Source organism: Lepisosteus oculatus, chromosome 9, assembly GCF_040954835.1.
Source record: "Lepisosteus oculatus isolate fLepOcu1 chromosome 9, fLepOcu1.hap2, whole genome shotgun sequence".
Lineage (NCBI taxonomy): Eukaryota > Metazoa > Chordata > Actinopteri > Semionotiformes > Lepisosteidae > Lepisosteus > Lepisosteus oculatus.
The window spans coordinates 850,025-874,948 of NC_090704.1; the positions used below are offsets into that span (position 1 = coordinate 850,025).

General features: G+C 44.0%; 1 protein-coding gene across 1 annotated transcript in view; it reads right to left on the reverse strand.

Moving 5' to 3' along the window:
• Nucleotides 1-571: 571 nt before the first annotated feature.
• LOC107078375 (uncharacterized) overlaps nt 572-24,924 on the reverse strand; it is a 100,269-nt gene continuing 75,916 nt past the window's right edge. Inside the window, exons 4-5 of the mRNA XM_015355400.2 lie at nt 20,745-20,950; nt 572-5,565 (exon numbers count right to left, since the gene is read on the reverse strand). Of these exons, the coding sequence (XP_015210886.1) occupies nt 5,370-5,565; nt 20,745-20,950 (402 nt within the window). The 3' untranslated portion in view covers nt 572-5,369. The remainder of the gene's footprint in view (nt 5,566-20,744; nt 20,951-24,924) is intronic.

Here is a 24,924-nt window from a genome sequence, read left to right on the forward strand (position 1 = left end):
GTTTTGCAAGTACCTCTGCAACTGCAGTGAAAGATTTACAAGAAGGCTTTCAAAACATTTAGCTCCAGCACACAATTTGATCTAGCTTTGCTCACTCCAAACAGAGGCCAAATGGGCGCAAGGCAAGGTACACCCTGGACGAGACGCCAGTCCACTGCGGGGCAGACTCACACTAGGGCCAGTTAACCCATCACAGGTCACCTGTATCTGCCAGAAGCAGAGACAAGATTTAACCATAGAAAACATGGTTTATAGAGAAGAATAGCATGACTGAACTCATCTCATGATATTTTCAAGGCACTGGTCTTTGATGACTTCAGGAGCATGAGGCCAGTCTGTTGCTGAGATTGGTGGGAAGCTGTGTGTACAGCACTGCTTGCCAATCCAACACTGACAAACCACTTCTCTGTCACATAGCCACTTTACACCAGTGCATGTCAGAGAATGACATTATTTACATTTCTCCTTTTTAAGGGACATTCTTAGAAACCAGCTGAAAAAGAGCTTCAAGTTGGGATGGAAATAGTTATCTCCCGAGCACAAGGAAAAAAAAAGTCACTGGAGTTTCACCTGATTCACACAGGTCACTTGACTTTTATTTACAAAGCAACAACCATAGAAAAAACACTACAAAACACCGAAATGAAAAGACAATATTATGACAGCTAGGTTACTGCCACAGAGCACTCCAGTCAGTTCTGTGGAAAACTCAAAGCAGTTTCACATGAAAGCAGACCGGAATTTGTCGGGTTTTGATAAAATTTCAAAACTAAAGTACAATCAGCGGGAGGGGGACAAAATACACAAAACAAGCAAAGACCGTGCTGTCGGAGTACCAGGCGCGGCTAGCCTGGAGCTGTGGCTGGACACTGCTAGAATTTCAAGCAGCGATATTTCAGGAACATTTGTCTTGTGCCGGAGCCCAGGCACGTAACCTTTCGGATGCCATTTGTGCCAGCGCCTCTGCCTCACTCCGAGATCAAGAGAGCTCCCCGGCGAAGGTACGCTCCCCCAGCCGGCAGCCTGCACGGCTCTCCAGCAGCATTCTGTGTCGCCATGTGGAGTCCCAGATGTAGGAAATGAAATAATCCACGCTCATACAGTCATGAAAGTGCCCATCTGGCACATCAGAATATTAAGCCTTGAAATCACACAGGCGTGGGCTCTCTTTTTGCTATGGCATTTCATAACAGCTATGGAGTGCGTTAGCCCTGTGATCCATCCTGGAGATAATACTGATGCTCTCAAACGTACAGCGGCTGTTAAAAAGAGCGAAGCTTGCTGCAAATGAGAAGATGAATACTGCAAAATGGAGCGCATTAAAAATCCTAAATTTATGATACACGCGATAGTGGTATGAGAACAATAAGAATGGCACAAGTTTTCATGTTTATGTTGACTTAAGCGTGGTACAAAACAATAAAGTGCTTTTCTGGGAGTGATCATAAGAAAAATACACCAACACTTTTCATTCCAGTTCAACGAAGGTGCAACTGCTGCGAGGAAGTCAAGCTCACAGCAGGAAAGTCCAGCAGAATTAAGTGAAATTTCCTCAGCTTTTCGCCTTTTTCATTATCTGTGTTTTTGTTTACTGGCTTTATCTAAATGAGCACCCCTCCCCCCTCCTCCGCCCTTTCCCATTCCTCTCCCCTCTGCAGCCCCTTTTGGTTAATCTCAGCTTAAAGGATGATTCAACAGAGCCACAGATGTGACCAGTGCCCCCTCTCACTGCCTCTTCATGGGCTATTTAATTAAAAAAAATGCACTGAAGCTAATGGCTCTAATGAGATGCACAAGGCCCAGTGAACCTAATTAGGGAAGCAGAGGACTGTCCGTTTCCATCCGTCACAGACGAACAGGATGGGAGCTGTTTTACAAACTTTGCTTTCTGAGATGGTTCGCCACTCATTGTCCCCGCAGGTGTGATATTTAGGTGAAGCGCCAGTTCATTTTCCGTTGTTTTCTGTCACCCTGTAACTAATGCTACATCTGCGCCTGGTCTCCCAGGTTTTAGAAACGATTCCTCTTCATGTCTTGGCAGCTCAGACATGACTTTGCATGGTGTCTGTAAGCAAGTGTTCGTGGAGAACACACTCGTCTGCTTCTGAATCGTCCTCTGATCTGACCTTCTCTCATTCTTTTCCATGCACACTCACTCGTTGTACGACTCCAGCAAGCAGTAGCTCTTTAAGGGGCTGAAGGCTGCTTTGCTGAAGGTATGTAAACATTGTACAACTGGATCAACTGCCTGGCCTTCTCCTGTAGAGTTAGTTATCTTAGCAAATAATCTGCCCTAATAAATTAAATTTTATAGTGCAGAAATAAAGGAGCAGAAAGGTGCTGATCATGTCACTTAGAAATTAAGAACCTATCAGCATTATGACATTCTCTGGTCTTGTCTTTTGGTTTACCCACAACATTGTCAAAACACAATGACAATGCAAATAAAAGAAGCACAGAATATCCTGAATTGCCTGCCTGCCTATTGCTGCTATCCCAAAAAAGAAACAGGGCAGTGTTTTACATTTTTCACCGTGGTAAAATCATCACATCCGCCCAGTTCGGTTGAGAACACCTCCATGAAAATCCTGCAGGAAGGTAAGGCATGCAGAAACACATTCCTCTGTGCAGTGTATTGTTTATGGCTACAGCAACTGGTATTTTCCTGATATAAATCTAAATTCTGAACAGAGAAGGACAATGGATCCCATGGAAGTTACTGGGCAGAGAAACTCATTCTTCTGCTAGAACGTCCGGTCAGCCATTGTGGTCCTGGAAGTTCCCAGACAAAACTCTGACTGAAAAGATGGACTCGGGTATTGTAGCACTGAGTAGTCCTGTTCTCTGGCTCATGTTTGTCACTTTGGTTTACCTCTTCTGGTGACACGGGGAACCGATGGCTCAATAAATCAACAAGCACAGCATCCCTCAGTCTAGCGCACATTCCTAATGGCTACAGAAAAGGTCAGTCTGTACCCAGGCAAAAGTACAGTCTGGAACACAGGAAGATATAAACCAGGATAATGAGGGACTTGTGAGAATGCTGATAGGCTAATTAGAGGCAAAGCATTTCATATTGGCTGGGACCACCCTAGTAGCAAAATAGACCTCCTGTCTTTTCCAAGTAAAATCAAAGGGCAATCTAGAAAGTTAATCTATATTCATAGGCAACGCCAAAATCATTCCCTCCACGGCTTCTCAACTGCTATGCCAATTAAGAGGAAAATAGGGGTTTGCTGAGCTGTAAAAAAGGCACTGTTATATCAGGTGCTGGTGTTTTTTTTTAAAGGGACTGTAAAAACACCTGCATCCTATTCACAGACAAAGGGAGGTGTCCTTTTTCTTTAAGTAAACCAGACTCCTGATAAACACACTGCCGGCTTGATAAGCAGATCCCTCCCACTTCTGAAACCTAGTCCCATTTTTTTTTTGCTGTTAATGTGTCACAAATAAGATGGGAAGGGAGATGAGTTTGGACTGAAGGCAGTTTCTAATAATGATAGTGGTGTTAAAACATACTGCACTAACAGAGCAGCACTTGGAGCTGACTGTCTGAAGCACTCGCAGTTTCAGCTCCATACCTTGTGCCAAAAGTGTGTAGGAAGCAGGGAGTAGTTGATCTGATTTTATTCTTACCCTTCACAATACCTCTAGCCCATATGTTGTCTCTGAAACACTGTGGTCGATTTTTGCGCAACTCTGACTTGAATCCGGGTTGAGATTCTCAGGCAGAGAGGAGCAGACGCTTGAAAACTTGCTCTAAGGTTGTGTAAGAAGCTCTATACAAAATGGAGCAAGAGCTTGCTATTTCTGATGTGACAGTAGTGCTTGTTGTGTTCTAGGCTTTACCAGAGCTCTGTGAAAGGGTAGCTACAAGCACAAATGTATCATGAAGCAAACAACTAAGCCATGGTGAAGCTGGCACCCTGGTTTCTTCTCATTCAAGAAACGACTGGATGAGATCTTTGGATCAGGTAGCTACTTACCATCCAACAGACTAGATGAACCAAATGAAACCTTCCTTATGTTCTTGTTCTCCAAACTCACCACACTGCTCTGCACTCTGCAGGACCAGTGCAGACTCACTAAGGTGAGCTTTAGAGGCAGGCAAGGGTTAACATCTTCTCAACATTAGAATGATTCCAGAGCTACAGAGGGAACTGCTCCCTTATTTTACTTTGGCAATATACTCATACAATGGCTCTGGGCCTTAGTGTGCTGCTGTCAAATGATAATGGAGTCTTGAATCACCACCTGACACTGACTAAGGAGAGATATCATTCATTTCTCAAGCTGATATGAACAAAAAAAAAATAAATAAGTGAAGGCAAAGAGGTCTTTAATTGTAAGCTTTTAAAGGCTTTTAAATGTAAGGAACAGGAAAAAGCAATTTAGTCCACTAAAGGCTGCTCTGTTGTTGGAATGACCCCAGTGTTCTTGCGGCAACTTCACCTGACGCGCTATCAGTGGAAGAGTGCATCCTTCCCTTTTTACCCATCAAATAGTAAATCTTTATAATTAATGAGAAATTGCACGGTTTATAGCATTTCAGACATGCTTAGCTTAAATAATGTCCTCCTTTCTTTCCTTCCCATCCAATCCCTTTGCTGACACATTATTTTGTTCTTCTGTTTCGGCAGAAACCCAACAAACCCTGATTCCAGAAACCCACCCTTATTTTCATTTCAGACTTACCAAAAAATATGTGAATGTGTATACTTGAATTCCAGATTCCAGCTACTGAGCACTGTGAAAAGAACAAGGCAAGAAGAGAGCTGGCGTGTGGAGCAGGGCGAGGGTGTGTTCCCAGATCGGGAGCTTTTCTGCCCTCCTGAGTGGGGCTGGGACCAAGACTGAGGCCTCATGCCCTCAGCACGGTACTCTGCCAACTTTCAGGCTGGTGCCTAAGGGGTTTCCAACCGGCATGGAAGGCGGTGTTTTCAGCAACAGTCGAGCTTGTCGTCACACTCCTCACTGCCACCTGACTGACCTGCGGCAGACGGAGGCTCACTTCACTCAACAAACCTACCTACGCTAAAACCACTTCACTAATCACAAACTGCTCCATCTTATTACCAGCAGCCTAATGTTGCCTTTAATTTAATCTCTCCGAAAAAAAAAAAGAAAATCCACCCTTCCTTCTCTGCAGCCTCCCCCCTCTCCAGCCTCTCCAAAAGCCAACAACATAATTTTCATAAGCCACCTCTCCACTTGGTGGTGTCTGTCCCGTTGACACATGGCCAAAGTCGCCAGCAGGAGCGAAATCTGTCCAATCCAGAAGCTAAATGAGTCACTGAGAGTCAATCTGTTTTTCCTCCGCGCGCTGCCGGGCTCTCCGAGGGGTCGGTCCGCAGTGCGCCGGCTCCCGCTCAGAGCTTGCGGCCCCAGCTCCCACTGGCTTTGACGCTCTCCTGCTTCCTCCCGCCTGCGCCGCTCGCCGCGGCCGCGGACGGGGGCCCTCGGGGGCCCGGGCCGGCGTCGCGCTGCTCGGCCGACCGCGCCAGAACGGAGAAGGAGGACGTCTTGGCCGCGCCGTACCGGCTGCTGCAGTAGCTTACCAAGCATCTGAGGGAAACAAAAGGCAGGAAAGAGAGATTTTTGAGTCACAGTAAGTCAGTTTTATCACCGCTCTGCAATGCATCTCGGCCTCTCAGCTTGTTTATCTTTCCCTCTCTGCTGTTCGTAAAACCTGGGCACATCACGTGTGTGTCTACTGTGAGGTGAGCTTCACCCACTACTGGACTGTCCACCTGTGTCCACAATCCCCTCGCAGGGCACAGAGAACTTATCTGGAATCTACTGACGACTCCAGCGAGATAACCGGTCACCCCTGTAGCAGGATGTGTCAGTAAGTCTGTGTGCAGGTTTATCTGGGGCACCCATGAGCAGGGGCGCATCGTCCAAAAGAATTATATCCACTGTAGCTACAAACAGAGTCTAAATGCCACCAAATGCTGAACTGAAGGTTTTTGTCATAATCCGAGACTTGTATAAAATAATACTTATAACTCCAAATATTTTATAGAGAGCTTTTCATACTAAAGGATCCCGAAACATTTTACATATGAAATGCTTCATCCGGCACCGATATGCGGCCCCACCTGGGTGACACACAGAGGGCACTCTGCACCTGCACAGTAGGCCAGGGGGAGGAGGGAGAAACTCATCCACTCATTGATTCTATCAGCCCAGAGTGGAAATTAGTCAGGAGTTAACACACAGAAGAGAAGAAAGTAAACAAGAACTCAGAAATCACGGAATCTTTTTCTTTTGAAATATTCCAAAGTGCAGAGACAGGCATTGAAACAAATTTAAAAAAGGTTTTGTGATAAAACGATATTTTCATTATTTAAGCAGAAAGGTCTTCAATTTTACAATAGTAAATTGTGAATTTTTGCCATGTATACAGGAGCGGTTATACACATTGAATGTCAGGTATGCAAATGCACCTATTGCAATGCAATTGTACACCATAACTATATACATCTTCAATCTGGGTTTTACATACAGCTGCAGATAATACCAGCTTTCAGTGAAGTTCTGGCAATTGTAGTGCGGTTACAAAATCACTCAAGGTTACACTTTGATTAATTCAGTAATAAAATTCAGAAGCACCATGTAAAAAACTCACTCAAGTGTCTTTTGTTTCAAATATTCTTGCATTTCAAACCGTCTGTTTTAACAGTGACACTTCTCTTTTGTCCAGGATGTTACACTTCATGTTATTCTAGGGCTCAATCTAATAAACACAAATTTGATACCACTGACATAAAATGCATGCATGCCATATTATTTAACTCATCCCTTCCCCTAAAACAGAGCCACAAACTAAACACTTTGACAACAGCCCATGCGCACAACCGTATCAGTTAAATTACTAAACATATTCTTTCTTAAATCTGAGCAGTTTCATTTTTTATTGAAATTGATCTTATAAAACCTACTTTACATATGCAGAAAATCCCTACAATAAAACTGAAGGACTGAAGTAATGCCCTGGGTTTCTGAAGACTACACGTATCTCCATATTCTACACTAGAAACATGGAGGCAGAGAGAAGACACACAAGAACAGGTCACTATGACTCATCTGGGTCACTCCGCACCTGCGGCCACAAGCTCCTTCTGTCCAGTTCAGTTTAAACTACAGCATAACCACTGCCTTCCCTTATTCCCACAATTCTCAGCAATCTGCAGGAAGGTAAGCATTCCATCTGAACCTAATTCCTTTTCTCCACAGCGGCCTCTGTGACTGTGACACTGCAACCTTTCAACCATGTCAAGAGGATGCAGTGGCAACAGGACAACATCTGGCAGTAACTGGCATGGAACTCCATAGGAAGAGAGATTTCCAGTGGTCAACGGAGCTGTAATCATCAAAACACACCACAGAAAATTATTGTATTGACTGGAGGACAGCACACAAGTCTTCTCATAAAGAAAGAAGAAAGGTCTAGGGCAGTCAGCACCTGCAAACAGCAAAAAAAAAAAAAGCCCTTGTAGTGCACAAAAAACTGAGACCATATGTCAATCAGGGCAAACAGGTTATCTCCCAAAGCAAAAACATTTCTATAAAAGTAAGAAGCAATTCAATAAATTAGATAAGCACACCTCTATTCCTGAATGTGGGCTGTATGAATTTGCCGTACACAGAGCTTCAAGAAAATTCTTGACCGATTATTCTTTATATTAAATTTAGCAACACTTCATAAAAGACTTTAGAGGATAAACTCAACATGGGCTTATCCTTCCAAGGAATTAGACTGGCGCTCCAAATAGTTCATCAAGTATGAAAAACAAAGGCAGTTCATGACTGCAATTCCACAGTCACTCACCACAATCAAGAGGTGCTTGATGTAAAGTGTCAGGACATTGTCAAGGACCCTTCAGGTTGCTCAGCAACCTCCAACTCGAGTGGACATGTCTAGAATGAACACTATCTTTGTGAGCTTTTCACTTCTGGGTTCCTGTAATAACCGTTTTTTCATGTTTTCCCGGCAATCGTCTCGATTGATAATACGATTACAAATAGCCAATGCCTTTCAGTGGCATGACATTGCACAAGAGCCTGAAACATCCACTCTCAAAAATAACTAGGTGTCCTTCCTCTTTATGTTTAAGATTGATCCCATTACGAAATCAATCTGTGATGGGGGAAATGCTTAAGAATGAACTTCATGCCGTGACAAATCATTAACACAGCAAAACCATCCTTGACAGTGTTGCAAACGAACAGCTGGCCTGAAGCTGTCAGATTCATATTCTTTCTGAAATTGGTGAGCACCTCTCAGACACCACTAGGTCTTTGCCAAGATACCGTCTGAGCTGAGAGCCCAGAGCAGTGTGAGGGGTCAGCATCTGAGTCTCCCACCAACAAGTTGCTGTGTCTTGGAAGTGCTGATTGGAAGAGAAGAGCCCCTCCTATCGGTCCAGCAGCCACTTACAGCAGAAGCTAGTTTTCCTTTTCTAGGCCTCCCTCCCCAGCACTGACCAGCTCCAGCCTCTGCCTGGCTCAGCGTCTGACTCCTGGCTTCTGAGGCCACAAGGAGGGAACGCAGTCATCATTACAGAGAAACGGAAACCGATACTGTATCAGTGCTGAGGACCTGGAGGACAGAAGGAACATCTGAGACTGGGACGAAAACACAACTACTGACAATATACTGACATTATTAATATTTATGAGAAGTCATCTGAATTTTGAATCTATTTCCATTTTCTTCTGTTATCATTACCTTCACAGAGAATGTGTCTAATTGTCAACAGATGCACAGACATCTCTTTCTCTATATGCGTGTCCTTTAAGCACTGTCTTCCACATTAGTGTATAAACCTTAGATTAGGGTGATCAGTTTTTAAAGGATTTTAATGTTAATATAACAGGATCATTGTGTTAATGACACTTGTCAGTGTGGTTTTTCAATTCTAGTCACAATAATTGCAATGAAATGCATTGAAATTGACTAAGTGATCTGAATTGACGCTATTTCTGTCACCATATTCGGGCTCTACAACCATGGCTACATATAATTGTCAGGAATTATCAGAATCATTTGCAGTCCATAATTCAGGTTGGCAGAACAAAGCTCTATTTTTAGTGAAGTCAAAAACACACTTCCTGTGCTTAACAGTAGCTAACCTGTCGACAGATAAAAGCTCATAAAGGAAGTTCACAGTATCAGCTCAGTTATGAGCCGTTGCAAGAATGGTCTATTGTATTTTTCAAACAGCTTGGAAATATGGTTTGAGGCCTTAACCCAAATGTCACTCCAAATGTTTCTTCCAAATGCTCAAGGAATAAAAGATTTTGAAGTCATGAATGTGTTACTAAGTCAGTAATGGAACAATTGAACAAAATGTTCTGCCAGTTTTTCAATGGTGCTACTCAGTGAAGAGGCCCTGTATGTTAACCAATATTAATGAGGAAATGTTATTTTTCCAGTTCAAGATTTTATAAAGAAACTGAAATACTTCTGGGTGTTAGCTTTAACTCCTGAAAAATCTGTACAATACTGAACTCATATCTCTGATTTATTTGTTACTTCCTGGTACAAGTAATGCTTTCAGTATTTGGACAGAAACCAGTCTCCATCCACTTAAGACAAGTCACACAAGGTCTGGAGAGATGCAATATAGACCAGAGAGCAAACACTTAAAAATCCTTCATGAAGTTTCTGTCTTCATTACTGCCTGTGGTTTATACTGCATTTCACTGTCACCAATTATTTCCATTTAACCACACAGAGAGCTTGAACTTTTCCTCATACACATAGCCTTATCTGTCAATGCTACTTAAATAATGTAATTAATGACTTAATTAACATTTCCATAATCTATTTTAATAAATCTCACGCAGCGTAATGAGAGTTTCTAACCTCGAGGCAGGGATATATAAAAATTCACAGCGTATACTTGTTTCGAGCAGGGCTGCCACAGTTCTGCTCATGACAGGGGAGAGGAAGTTTGGTCACAAGGCATTCATGAGCTTTCAGAAGGAGCTGGATACTGACGACCGGCATCACAACTGGCCGTAGAAACGGACCTGCAGCAAGACAGTAGTCTAGCTGAAAGTTAGCTGAAAATTAGACCAGTTTCAGTGTAAAAGCAGTGCTGCCTTCTTTGGACATTTATTCCTATCAAACTGATTTCCTTTTGTCTTGACTCCTGCCTTAACTCCTGTCATTGCTCTAATAAGCTCATTACTCCTATACAGATATATATATATATCCTGTTTTTCTTTAATGGAAACATGTAGCAAATCATGCCCATGGTTTCCTTGAACTGTCTTTCAATATGTGATAAAGTAAAACAATTGGTTTCTCTCCACACAGAATTACTTTGTGATAGGAACCAAATGCATAAACACCAAAGTTGTGCAGTGACTGTGCATTCATTCCAAGGAATATGCAGCTAAAAAATTTCAGCTTGCGTCTCTATGAGATATCCATGATTGAAAATAAGTATGGGGCAGTGGATGGGGCATACCTGTAAGGTATCGCAGAGAAATCATAAATAAATGTTATTACCTTATAGTAATTGTTTGCATACATACAAGAGTACACAGAATGTTAGTGGTTGGCCAGCAAGAAGGTATGTGTATTTTTGTGACAGTACTGGGTGGCATGGTGACACAGTGGCAAGCAATGCTGCCTTGCTGCACTGTGGCCCTGGGTTGAGTTCTTGACCTGCAGTGCTGTCTGCGTGGAGTGTTCTTCAGTTCCTTCCCACAGTCCAAAAACATACTGGCACGTTAATTGGCGTCTGTGAAAATCGGCCCTGGTGTGAGTGTGTGTGTGTGTCTGTGTCTGTGTGTGCCCTGTGGTGGACTGGCGCCCTGTCCAGGGTGTACCTTGCCTTGTGTTCATTACTTGCCGGGTCAGGCTCTGGCTCTGGGTCACCTGCAGACCTGAATCGGATAAAATGGTTAGAAAAGGGATGGATGAGTGTAAGAGGGCTCAATGTTTCCGAATCAACCCTTAGAAACCAGGAATTTACTGTTAAATTCTCCTGCGGCAGGAGACCTGGTTTTTGGCAGAAGCGGCGCTGAGTGGTACCGAAACCAAACTCCAGTGGAGAAGAGCTGCACTTGTCACAGTTAGTTGGAAATCGAGGCAGTGATGCCTGACTGGCAGGTGGGGAAGCTACACCGATCTGCTCAATCTAACTACATCTAAAAGGTAACCAAGTATTCCCAGATAGGAGGCAGCGTGCGCAACACCACCACTGCAAACTGTAAACTGACTACAGCCGGAAGAAAATGAATTTAAACTCTAACCAGAAACACACACAAATCACACAACAAGGCTACTGTGTTATAAACAGTCATTTTACTGCTGAGGCTACAGTAGAAAAACAAATGGATCAGCAGCTACAGACAGGTGGTTCTTAACATGTTTAAACGGATACAGAAAGCCTTTTGCAGAGCAAAACAGATGATAATTTTCATGGACAAATTCATAAATCCAGCACAGTCTGTTCATCACAGAGGGTCACTACCTCCTAATCACTTTTATGTTAATCCAGAGTGGGCAGTTGGAGAGGAGTGGGAGGTCGCCTTCGACTGCTCCAGTCCTGCCTGACTCGCTGGTACAACACACACAGAGAAAGACACCTATAAAACCTGAGTCAGCTGAGCTCACAGCTTGGTTTTTCACATCTTACTCTTTGTTGTTGGTTTTGAAGGCTGAGCATGCATTTAACTAGGTCCCAGAACATAATTTTCAAGACCCAAAAAACATTTCCTTAAACAAAATTTAATACTTTTACCCATGTGAAACAATATTGCAGAAATATACATGCACGTTGACGTAAAAAACAATGTCTTTTTGCACCCTGCATAAGGAAATGAAATAAACCTATGACTGCAAGGGAACTCTTGAATGCGGAAAATTAAAATGATCCAGGCACCAGAAGTGTTTGGACAATCCCTGTCTGTTGAAGAATGCAAGGAATCTTCTCAGCTTTCAGCCTGTGTATAAGCAGCTGAGGCTCGCTGTCTGCAGCTGCAGGTAACAGTAGAGATGCAAAAGATGAACTGTTTTTATGCATTGGTGAAATTAATAAATCCACTGAATATGAAAGTGGAAATATACTTACTTGAAAGAAAAAATATAAAACAGCACGAGGTGCTTGTTAACAAAAAATATTTTTAAAGATCTCTCTTGATCCACGGATTACCTGGCTCTGAGAGATCTTTGAAGCTGTGAATGTCTTGTCACCAGTAGAACTGCTGGTAACCTTTCATGGCACAGCTAACGGCCTCAGTGGGTGCAGCCTGGGGGAAGAGACCAGCACCCTCACAGGTAAGGCCTATGGCTATACTGTGCAGACAAACAGCAGCAATAACGCTCATGACAGGGCTTGGGCAGATGGAGAGCAACATTAACCCTCGCAGTGTTGATCAAGGGCTGCAGAAACAAAGGATCAAACACAAATAAAGAGAACAACACAGATCTCTTTCTATAGAGTCTCATCTATATATGCAGGCTGTGACGGAGATAAACGAAGATGAAAGCACGTTGTTTATGTTGTTACAGCACTTGGGTGTCATTAGTCCCCCAGTGCTGTCTTTGATTAAAAACCAACTTTAAAGTATGCTGCTATAAATGTGTATGGAGATGCTAAAATACACACCTAAGAACATTCATTATTAATTGATAGAATAACAGTGAATGTAGAAATAAGGGATAAGGGTTGTGGGAGTCTGGAACAAGATACCCAGCCATGTTGTTAAAGCTGGATGAGATCCTGGGATCAATTAACTACTAACTACCAAATGTCTAAATGGCCTCAATGACCTCATCTTGTTTGTAATGTTTCCTATAAAACATTATAAAAACAAGAATCAACTTGTGCAGCAAGCAAATGCTAGAAGAATAAACGGGGCTCTTCTGGACTTTGGAACCTGCTGGGCACCAAACTGAAGCTCTCTATTAATCCGCAGCTACAGGCTGCGGAGAAGAACAACTTATTTTTGTAGTGTCAATTAAAATAAATAAAACAAAACAACAGAAAAACAACAGCAAAAGGTCAGGAAGGATTTGGGTGTTTTTAAAATGCTGTCTGGGAGCAGTTTTCAAAGGTTAGGATGTCATGTAGTCTCAGAGCTGGTGTGCAGCTGCTCCTCGGGGTGCAGTCTGACTGAGACGTGCTGTGACAGGGCGGCGGGGCGCCGGCGTGCCAGGGGCCATCGCGCCCAGGCACCTCGCACCCCTGCACCCCAGGGCCCCTCAGCCCACTGAGGGCCGCCGTGCAGAAACACCCCTTCTTCTCCCGCAGCGCTGCCGCAGAGGCAGAGCTCGCTGGCATCGATGTTTTTGGGCGGGAGATAAAAGACTCCATTGTAACCGACAAGGGGAGGAATACGTTATGCAAACGCACCACAGTCATTTGCTAGTGGTTTGCATTGAATCTGCCTGAGGTATAATGTATCAAAAGCCACTTCTGCCTGCGACACTAGGCTATTGTTCACACACACATGGGCTATCTTGCCAGGTTTAAATATATCTTGACTCTCAATAATTAGGGGGTTAGGGGGTTTTGGCTTCACCTAAAGTGAGAGAAGGTATGTCCATAGTATAGAATGTCACAATCTCCCGATCAGCTGTTGTTAGTTCTATAAAACACTAGAGACCTGCCTTGCGGTTGGCCTCTGGTCTAGCAGGGTGAAACCCTCTGCAGAGAGCGGTGGGAGGGAGTCGCCGGTCTGGCACAGCGGATCAGGATGTGAATGCGCTGAGCGCTGGCAAGAGCAATCGGAGGACATGCTGAGGCTGTTGAGCTCCGAAGGCAAGGAGACAGACCTTCCGGTGATGGAGTTTCCAGCTCCACCGCTGCCTGATACCGACAACAACAGCCAGTGGCTGTTGAGCAAACTATAGTCACTGGTACAGTGTCTGCTACAGACACCTCCAGTCTCGACACTGCTGGAGTCTCTGGATCGCCAGTTCCACATGCTCACGGTTCGGGAGAAGGGCCTGCCTTAATCCGGGAATCAGTCTCCATTCCGACAAAATAACCAACAATTTTCTAACTACTGTATTCAAAAAGGTTTCTTGGGGAGCCGGAGTGCATCCCGCTAAGCAAAGGGTGCGAGGCAGGATACACGCTGGATGAGACACCAGTCCATCACAGGGCAGACATGCAGCAATTCTACATTCCAGTTTTGACTTCACCTTGGCACGTGAAGAGAACTACAGGTCATTGGGAAATACATCAAGAGCTTCTGTGATTCAGCCTCTCTCTTTTTGAATGAATGCATTTAAAAAATAATCTTTGGCCACGTGATGAACCTTGTGCTTTTTGTGCAAAAATGTGTTGAAGCTAACAAAACTGCCTTGTGTGTGCTTTAATCTCACATTATCTTGGCACATCCTGCTCTTGAACACAACCAGGACAAATAATTTGTGCAGAAAATCCTCATTTCGAGAGCCAGCTAGCCACAGCACTGCAGTATGAGAGTCTGGAGGGAGTTCTGCCTTTTACATAAACCTTTTTAGATAAGAAGAAATGACACCTTTACCAAGGAAGCTTTTAATTGGAAAGAAACGACCCTTTAAAAACAGTTGATAGTAAACCCACTATGTCTCTGCACAGATAAGAGATTGAGCCTGCAGATTCTAGCTGGGACATGAGCAGCAATTCTATCTGTCCTGGACCAGTCCAACAGCTACTCTCAGACCCTCGTTCTCTGTACCCAAAACAGCAAGAGTCCCCTTAAGTCAGGCCTAGTAGGGGCCTCTCTTGCTATTTAATGTGTTGTTTAAACATAAACCAATTTCCTACCATAAAATTACAGCTCATTACCACGGAGAATAAAGGTTTTGAATAACAGCATAATAGCACGTTTGCAAATTACCAGCACAGCCACTATATTAATTAGATGTACGTGTTTCACATTCCTCTCAGACTGGTTTAATGGGGAAACCTGTGAACCGTAATGCTTTGAATACAAACAGTCTTCTTTTCTTTGTGGCACTTTTGAGCAACTTTAACAAAGGGGGGCAGGCAAGGAAGAAACACAGTACATGTTATAAAATTTTAATTTCCATTGTTAGCATGGAAAACTGCTCCAGGTGATTTATAATTGTATCACCATTTCCACAAATATCATCTGTCACATTGAATCTGTTAGAATTACTTCAGTAGAGAAGTCGAACAACATATTTTTTTCATTATGAATACAGCGCAGAGTTGATAATGTTTAGGCCAGGCATTTAATGCATTATTTACAAGTTGGATGCTAATAAAAACAGACTGTTCATTTACTAATGATTTAGAGTACCTCAGGCGTTATTCCAATTAGTTATATTAAAACTGAAAAACACTCAAATAAAATGAAGAAAAGCAAAAAATGAAGGATTATAAAAAGAAAAGCAAGCTTTTGTTTTGGTTTTCAATTTAATTGAAATTGTTGGGAGAGAGTATTTCTCTTCTGCAGCATTTTCAAACACCAAACTCTCCATTCCCCTGGTGGGAAGCTGCTGGAACAAGACAGAAAGGAAGCCTGTTTTTCCACAGGCAAACATCAGTAAAGAGGAAATACATTGATCCACAGCAATCCACAAGAAAACAGTCTTAGTGTCTCCTATCAGAAGACCACATGCTCTCCAGGGATATACTGTAGGGTTCCAGTGTCAATGGAACAGTTCAGGCAGCTCTGTACCTGTAAGAGTCTGCAGTCAGAGCCAGGAAGCAGGGCATTCTGACTGGAGGAGCAGGTTCTCTAAGAAGCTTGCTGGAAAAGGTTCAATGGAAACCGAGGGTGGCTTGGAAGATGGACAGCTCTCTGCAGAGGCTTCCTTTTCTGCAGTTCTAAAAAAAAGTCCTCAGAAACAAATTTCAAAAAGTCACCTTTGGTTTTGGAGGAGAGGTTTTTCAGATCATTCCCAGGATCCAGTCCTTCCCTGTCTGAGAGCATTCTGTCGTCCCCAGGGAAGCCAAGGGCTGCGAGTGTGAGAGACACAAAAGCACGACTTTCCCTTTTTTGCTGACCCTTTATCCTGTTGGCTGCAGCCAAATCCTTCCGTTTTCACTCATGAAAATACACTTTATAACACTGATGGAAATGGCCCAAGTGGGCCAAATGGCTTCTTGTTTGTAACCTTCCTTATGACAGAAAAACACAAGTGGGCACTTGCAAAGCTAAAGGGGCTTGGTGCTCAACTCTGTCACAGATGCTGTCTGCTGAGAATCAACAGATGTAAAGTAATTACCAGTGAGGCATGGCTTAAACAAGTACATTACTATGCTTTGTGCTAAACTCTTAACGGGAAAATTACGTCAGCCTGAATACTCTGTCTATGGTCTTTACATTTCATGTTAGCAGCTCACTTCTTTTGCAGACCTGTGTTTGAGATTAGATAGCAGTGCCTTTCTACAGGCCTTTGGGATGAGTAAGGTTGTCTCAGCTGATTGAAGTATGAAGTGAATGACAGTAAATATGTCTGACTTATCACCAGACTAATGGGCATTCCTCATCTACCATAGCCATCTTCTCCCAATGACAGCCCCTGCAGACCAGCTGATTTACTGTTGCAGACAAGCCCATGCAGTCCAGCCCAACCTCTACAGGAGACTCTGTCTGGCCATGAGGAGCAGGCACAGGTGCACTCTGCCGCACGTGTGGTGTGTGTTTCCGCTGTGCCCTACTGCACGGTGGATAGAAGCCATGGAAACAAAAAACGTATTTGTCTGTCTCTTGCAGTTCATCACAAGGCAGGACAGAACCCTGGACAGGACACCAGTCCATCACAGGACACAATACAGGACAACACCCTGGACAGGACACCAGTCCATCACAGGGCACAATACAGGACAACACCCTGGACAGGACACCAGTCCATCACAGGGCACAATAGAGGACCACAAACCAGTGGGCTCAGTACTGTTGTTGGATGTGGTCACGTACAGTAGTCCTGGTTTCCCACTTGAAGGTGACTGGGTTTTCTTGCACAGTAGTTGTAATCGAATGGATGGCATATGAGTGTTTTTCTCTACTCAATCAATCAACTCGTCAATGGATCAATTCATCAAATTATTGAATGGACCGCTAAAAAACACAAGTTCTCATTTCTACTGTTTGAATGGGGCATTGCTTACTTCCAAAAGCATAACAAATGAGGAGGTAATAATAATGATAAAATGATGGATCAAAAAAGAAGAACACAAAACCTACTGTGTATGGGATTTATTATAGATTTCAAAGAATGGACTGAAAAACCTTAATATAGAGCATGTAGAGCTTCAGATGAAATTTTAGTGTTGTGAGCATGGGTTAAGCAAAGCAGTATTGCTGCAGTACATCTGTATCTAGATCTGTATTAGGACATTCACTCTTCCTGATCTACATCACTGACTTTGGCTCTGGTTCAGCTACTACACTTGAGGGATTTGAAGATGACACACAATCGGGGGAAATACTGCAAATACTGCAGACAAAGTAAAGGGAATTCAAAAAGATTTAGACACTACATTGCCGTGAGAGTACAGAGCAAGCTACCCAGACAGGCTGTCACAGCTTTCTCTTTCTTCAGGAAACATCCTGGGCTCACGTATCTACTACAGAGCTACCACAACCTCTCATTTTTAACCCCTCTTATATTTTTCTAAACACACAGTTGGGATGTTGGAGCATCTGGGTGCTTTCCCAGAAGCTCTAACTTTCTATACACAATGGAAGAGGGCTCTGGTTTAGCAGCGATTGCCGAATACCTTTAACACTGCTGCTCAGCTCACACAGCGCCAGCCTTGCCTGTGGTTGACCAAGTCACTTGCACAGTCACAGAGGAGGACTCAGCACGCAGGAGGGGGGATTGGGGAGTGTGAAGCCCAGTTAACACACTGATGTAACAGTGGAGTTCATGTGTGCTACAACAAGCAGAGCTGTGACCATTCTTAAAACTCCCAGCTTCAGTCTTCATTGCACAATAAAACCATTCAAGTCACCTGTCAGGCTCCAGCCAGATACATTCTTCCACTCATCCTAAGGCACTGGAGGGAGTTCAGCTGTATTCACATTGCCTCCCAGCTATCTGCTGATAAGTATTGAAAGAAGTGTCTGCCAGAGATAGATCTGCCCTCTGGGATCAGTTAAACAGATACTTAAGGTCTGCACAGGTATGCTGATGACAAAAGGACAAGTGGTCTCTCAAGGCAAGCCGGAGACATTACAGTTTCTGTGTTTTCTAAACATGATATAATTCCAACATTTAAAATCAAGCAAAAATACAACTTTTGATTTTGCAGGACCGTCGATTCAACACCCGCTGCTGCCAGAACAGAATCTAAATTCTGGATTTTGAAACTAAATGTGCTTTTCTGTGGCTTTGCAAACAGCCAGATTGAGTCATTATTATGCACAGAAATGAACAACGACCAACTTAAGTAAGGTACTGATGCATTTAATTGCATATTATGCGTTTTTTAATTTTCCGACTTTTTTGTGCATTATTAGCACATTCTGTTCATTAGGTGCCAAGCCAGGCATGGCTGCCGACTCCAGCAGCGGCCCGCCCAAGGCCCCCTCCCCTCCCCTCCTCCCCAGGTGTGTGGAGCTTAGCAGCGCAGCCCCGAGAGGCGGGGAGCCAGGGGAGGGGAGAGGCCCAGGCTGAGCTGAGTGTGCAGAGCTGCCTCTGCAAGGGACAGACTTCATCGATTTCATGCTCTTTCCCAGGAACAAACGCACGGGCAACATTCCTTTTTAATTTTAGAGCCACGCTTTTTGTTGAAGTGGGAAAAAAATAATGTTAGCAAGTAAATGTCATTTGTACTGTAAATGCAGGTCTGCAATTTCTCCTCACCCCACCCAAGTCTTCCACCGCTAGCCGATCACATCCGCCTTTCCCCTGACAGCAGTGCTGGGCATTTTGGAAGTCACTCTTGAGAGAAACCCTGAGATTATATGGTCTTGAGGAAAAAAGCAACTGTTCATCTTAGCTCTGTCTATGTGTCACTATAAGAATTATGTTTTCACATCCATATGAAAGCTCTGCAGCATGTCCCAGAGTAAGTCCAGCTTAGCTGTTTTTTTCCTAGGCTACAGAATTTTAAATCTTTCAACTTCAAAAAGATTCAAATTAAAAATAAACCAATAAACGACATTTTAATATGACTGATAGTTTATTTGCACAAAAAGCTGTGCTCAGTGCTTTAAATAGTGTTTCTAATAAACACATTAATAAACTAATTAGCACATTTTCAATCAGAGAAATGCTGGCTGTTGGAAAATCTTGATAGGCAGGTTGCAAAAATTAAAAATGGAATATCTAAAAGAAGGATCAGGAGATCTGCAGTTCACCAGTTTCAGAACTAGATGGTTTGAAGAGAAGATTGAAGTGGAGGTTTTATTTTGAAAGACCACCAGACAATCAGTGTGTTTCTTGTGTGTGGGTCTGTGCTTTGTCCCCTTCAAAACATTTTATTGAGCATAAGTGCCTTTGTGTTCTATTACGTTAACATCCATTTAATTAGCCTGTATTATCAATTTAAAAATAAAAATTAAGTATGCTCAAAAGTGACAGACATTAAATTACTTCAGTGGGCAAAACGGGAAAAAAAATCAATAGAGCATTTAATTTTACTCATGATTGATTATGCCAATACTGTGCACACCTCTTTCAATCAAAAACAGGCTCCTTTTATATAATACATTTACCACATCTGTTTGTGTAATGTATCAGAACCTTCGACTGGCCTGGATTGACTATAAACAGAACCCGCACAGCTCCTGCAGGCGGAGGGTGGGGACTGGAAATATAGTAAACAGGATGATGTATAAGCTCCAGCCACTGAGTGTTTAAAATCAAAAATAATTCTCTTCATGTGCACTTATCTTCGAGTAGCTCGCTGATTGCTACTGAGCCCTTAATAAGCAAAGAGGTTTTAAGAGACACACAGAAATCACATCGCAGTCCCCACTGTCACTGCTTTAATGGGACTCCTTGATCAACACAAACATTGCCAAAGCAGACGGGACGCAGACTGTAATTGATTCAAACTGGGTTTCATTTCTTAGGATAAATGAGAGTGAAGAGTTTTTAATATTGCCCATGGTGTTTTCATTATTTCATCCCAAATAATTTGCGAAGGAACAGCAGACAGAAGGATAGGGTGCGTGTCTGTGTGCTTGCTTATGTGTGTGTTCGTGTGTGTATTTGTGTGTGTCGGGGGGGTTTGTCTCAGACTGCACTGGGGTGAAATGTTTAAAAATGATTTAAAAAATCAAATTCAGCTTAATCAAGCCCCTCTGAAGACTGGAGAGTGCAGATTCCTATATAAACAAATACTCAGACAAATTGCAGAGCCATATGGTGCCAGAGAGTGTCAAAGCTCCACTTTTCTCATATTGCTATTATCCCTCATCATCAATTTGTTTTCCCTTCATTAACTTCTGAAGGGGTTGAGGGGTGTTTTCTTCAGTCTGGCAGTAGGGAATAGGCTTAAGAAAACACACACACACCTTTTTAACATCTGACCATCACAGGTACCGTGAGTGTCCCACACTTACAGCCGTGACAATGGAGCAGGTCCCTTTCCCCTGACTCTGAACAGGGTCAGATGCTTAATGAAGTCGCTGCAATTAGACAAGTGCAGACGTGCAAGCCCCTAGTAACACCGAAGTAACGACTCCTAAATTAATTTCTGGAGCCTCCTTTCTCCAACAGGTTGAAGGGGTCCCCTGGGTGCCTTCCAGGTGTTTTAGCAGTAAAAGAGTTAATTGAGTACAAGACACCTGACAATACTCACTTAATTAGGAGCGTCTCTGCAAGCAGCCCGAAACAGATTGCCGCCGCCTTGAATACGGAGTGGGGAGGGGGGTCCTGGAACGCCGTCATCATCCGGAACACCACGAAGGGCACCAGGGCCAGCAGGGCGAGGACGGCTGCGGAAACCAGCCAGGTCTGCCACTGGCCCGCCACCTGCCTCCACGCCGAGGACCTCCGCAGCTCGTACTGTCGGGAGAAGCACACACAGCGCTGCCTGAGCATCCCTCGGCCCCGGTCGAGGGTTCCCAGACACCGCGCTGGAGAGCGGAGCGGGCGGCCCGCCGGTGGAGTTGGGCGGTCGGCGGAAAGGAAAGGCTCAGCCCCACCCATCGGGCAACAGCACACCAGGCACCGCCGCGAGCCCGTGCTGTGGACCAGCCTTCCGGCCTCCACCGGCTTGGTCCGTCTGGGTCTGTCCAGACTCACCCCGTGTTGGAATAATCTCTAACCGTGTATTTTTTAGAAATCATGATCTGGGCTGACTAATGCCGTACTTCCTGCTACCGAGATGAGCTGTAAAACTTGTTTTTAGTTGTGTCCGAACCTGAGGGAAATGTGTTTCTTCATGCTGTAGGTGGTGTTGTACAGTACACCCTCTACCGAGTTCAGCGGCTGTGGCTTAAAAGGAGGGAAGAATGAGCCCATCTTTGGATGTGGTTCAATGAGATGCCTGACATTCAGAGACATAATTTTTGAGGGACCAGCAAGGAGTCCACATTCACCGCAAACAGGAGTCAGTCAAATCTCACATTTAACAGACACATTTCGGATGAGCATGCTGCAGGTCCTCCCGACTCACATTGCTGTGCACCTTGACTCAGAATGACGTTGCACAGGAGGGGAATAAAAAACTAAGAAAACCTCCTGTGAAAACTCTCAGAGCACAGCTCCTGTGCTCTCCATCAGGGAAACCAAACAGCGTCTGCGTGATATTTGAACAGCGTATAATTGGTGCCCAGGATTCATCTGCAAATGCACACTGCTCGTTTTCTTTCAGGCTGCTGTTCATTAATTAGATTCTTTGTGGCAAGTGCCATCGAGCTATCTGCGATGTTTAAGGTTACATCAAGCCTCAGTAAATGGCTGCATGATAACAGGATGCATCCATCTTCATTACTTAGCCATTGCTGTCTGTGCCTGCTCCGCCGCAAGTAAGGGTGATGTCAGTGGGAGCTGAAGAATTAAACGTTTTATTCCAACCAGATTCTGAACTTTCGCCTCTTTTTATTTCATGAGTAGTTCTAATTAATTTGTGGGGAAAGCCGTGCCAGCTCACATAGAACATTCCTTTTGAATGCAGGGCTGCCAATAATGATTTGAGCTCTTAATGTCTTACATACTCAGCTCAGTGTGGTTTTGCGCTGCTGTAAATGTTGAATTAACTCAGTGTAACTACAGGACAGCTATTCCACTTCACTCTTATCTTATCTAAATCACACCCTGCCTACTGGCTGCTAAAAACGGCCAGATACCAGACTTAACCAAAACACAAGCCCACTTCACACTGACTTCTTCCCTGCCCTTCAGACAGTGCTCCCTCAAAAGTGAGAGAACAAAACCTCATCATGAACCACCCTTTTGTGCATTCTTTATCCTGAGAAATGACAGCATAGATCCCCTCTCTGTTTCTCCCCCAAGCCTCTCACTCCTGTTTTCCCCCGTCCCAGGGCCCTGGATTTCTGGATCTGGCCATGTGGCTGCAGGCTGTCCAGACACACCAGTCTGAATGCTACTTTCCACACCACAGTACCTTTTACCAGAACAGGGGGAAGCCCCCACTGTATCAGAAAGGCAAGGATGTCTATTCTTGTAGCCCAGTACCCTGGAAGAGAAGGACATGTCCACTCTGCAGGTCCCCAGAGCAACTGCAGTAACAAGGCACATGGAATAGGGGAGCTTCCTGACAGCATGTTTACTGGTGATGTCATGGTGCTGTTGTTTGAACTAGGGGAACGGGGTCGGCACTCAGGGTAGGGGCAACTGGTGACCTCAAAAGACACTTGTGTTTTGAGCACACCAGGTGGTGTTTACACTAACTCTTAAATGTGGGGTTTCAAAGGAGGCATACTGGTACTGCGGTCCATTAAGACCACTAATCCTTTGTATTTACAGTTGACAGTTTTCTACTCTTCATCACCATTGCCCTGCCTCACTCATCCCTGCTGCCCCGGGGGGGAGAGATCTCTGGCAGGCTCGGCGGACAAGCCGGGCCCAAAGCACACCTCTGTGCTGCAGACTGTGTGAATCCATTGAGGAACTGAAACTGAGATCTGAAACTAACCTTCACCCTTGCTTTTTCAAAATGAATCCAGAAATTAAACAAATGATGGTAGTGTTGTTCAGCACTAGGGTGGCTAGAGTTAGAGCAAAAAGGCCAATCTCCCACATACTACATCCCCCAGAAGCCCTTGGAGGTTACCAGCTGACCTATCTTGACCCATCTCCTATTCTGTCCTGCTCCTAGTTTCCCTCTACTTTTCTTGTCCTTCCGGTGTGTCTTTGTTTGGGGCTATATATTTCCGGGTCACCCTCGCTCAGCATTGAGGGTTCGGATGTCTTGAGACCCGCCTAGCACCAGGTCGTCTCCTCCGCACCCTGAGGCCATAGCTTTCTACCCGACATCGTTTGACCTCCTGAGCCCGGGCTAACCCCCGTTTGGCTGCTATGCATAGGGTCTTTTTTTTGCTCTCCCGGCCATTCCACGGCATGCCTCTCCGACATCCGTGACATATCTGGCAGTGCTGATTGGTCAGCCGACTACATAACCAGGAAACAGACACTTTTCGGGAGCTCCAATTCCAGAGATCCGTGCCCCATCAGTGTCACTAAAACTCCTACATTTATGATAATCTTTTGTTACTTTTTGCTGCTTTGGCAACTTTGCAATTCATCAGTCATGACAATATAGCTCTTTGAATATTTAATCTGGCATTTGATAAACTAATTTAAGAATTTGCAAATCTCTAGAGAGGTGCGGGAGGGTGGGGAGTGTGGCTGAATGAACTGTTAAAGGACTGTTCCTGTTTTATTTTGTCAAATGGCCATGATAACTGAGGGACCAGAAAGAGTATCATCTGAAATGATTTCATCTTGAATGTTTTGTTACAGTACAGTACATAAAAAAATACTGGATGCTGGGGCTGAAACTATTTTGCCTGCCTGTGGTGGCGTTACAACAGCATTTTGGTAGTGCATGACAGAAGTAAGTTTGGGAAGTCTAGTTGCCTCTGAGTAACTTCATGAAAAACAGGACAGCAACTGTCTTCTCTGAGCGAGAAATATTAAACCTCCACCTCATGGAAACTATCTGTCTTTCTTTCTTTAGATACCTTTTTTTACGAGGAGGTCAAAGTTCATAACACTTAATGGCCTAAAGCCTTACCAAGGCTGGGAAACCAGAGACAATTTTTAAGCCTCACAGAGATTAGAGTTATCCATATTTCCCCTTTTTCTTGCAAAACGAAGTGGAGCAACATGAAAAATCGGTTATTGGCTTGTGTTGGAGCCCTAAGCAGGGAAGTATGGAGAAGTTCATTTAGACTCAGTGCCGAGAACAGGACCTCAGGAATTCATATTGTGTGATGCTCATGGCTAAGTGTGGGGAATGTGGGAAGAATTTTATTATGTAAGGGAGACGGGACAGCTGGCCGAGTGAGGAGGAGGAATATATATGATTAGAAAAAAAACTAGAAACAAACCAATATCAGGGGCTTAATATTAAGAGCTACAGAATATGGCAGAATGTATAGAAACACTTGTTGATCTAAGGCAGAGGATGCTCACCTAGGCCACTGTGTGAGAACGTAGATAACACACATCTTCACGAGAAAGTGTTACAGTACTTTACTGTCTTTATTTCTGAGGTCCCACTGGACAATCTCTGGAGACCGTCGAAGACATTAAGTCCATGCTCTGAAAGCACAGATGCAACAAATATAGCATCAACTCAACTCTCTTATACAGCACTATCCCTGTACACACCAGCATCAATGCACGGGCCAGTGGGTGGGGATTCTGAACTGGACGACATTCTCTCTCATTTCTGTTCACAGGGTAGTTCTACACTCACAATCACAGACCCAAAACCATCTTTTAGCAGGTCTGTACATATTGTACCAAATCAGGGCATTCGTACCCCTCAGCTACACTAATATAATTCC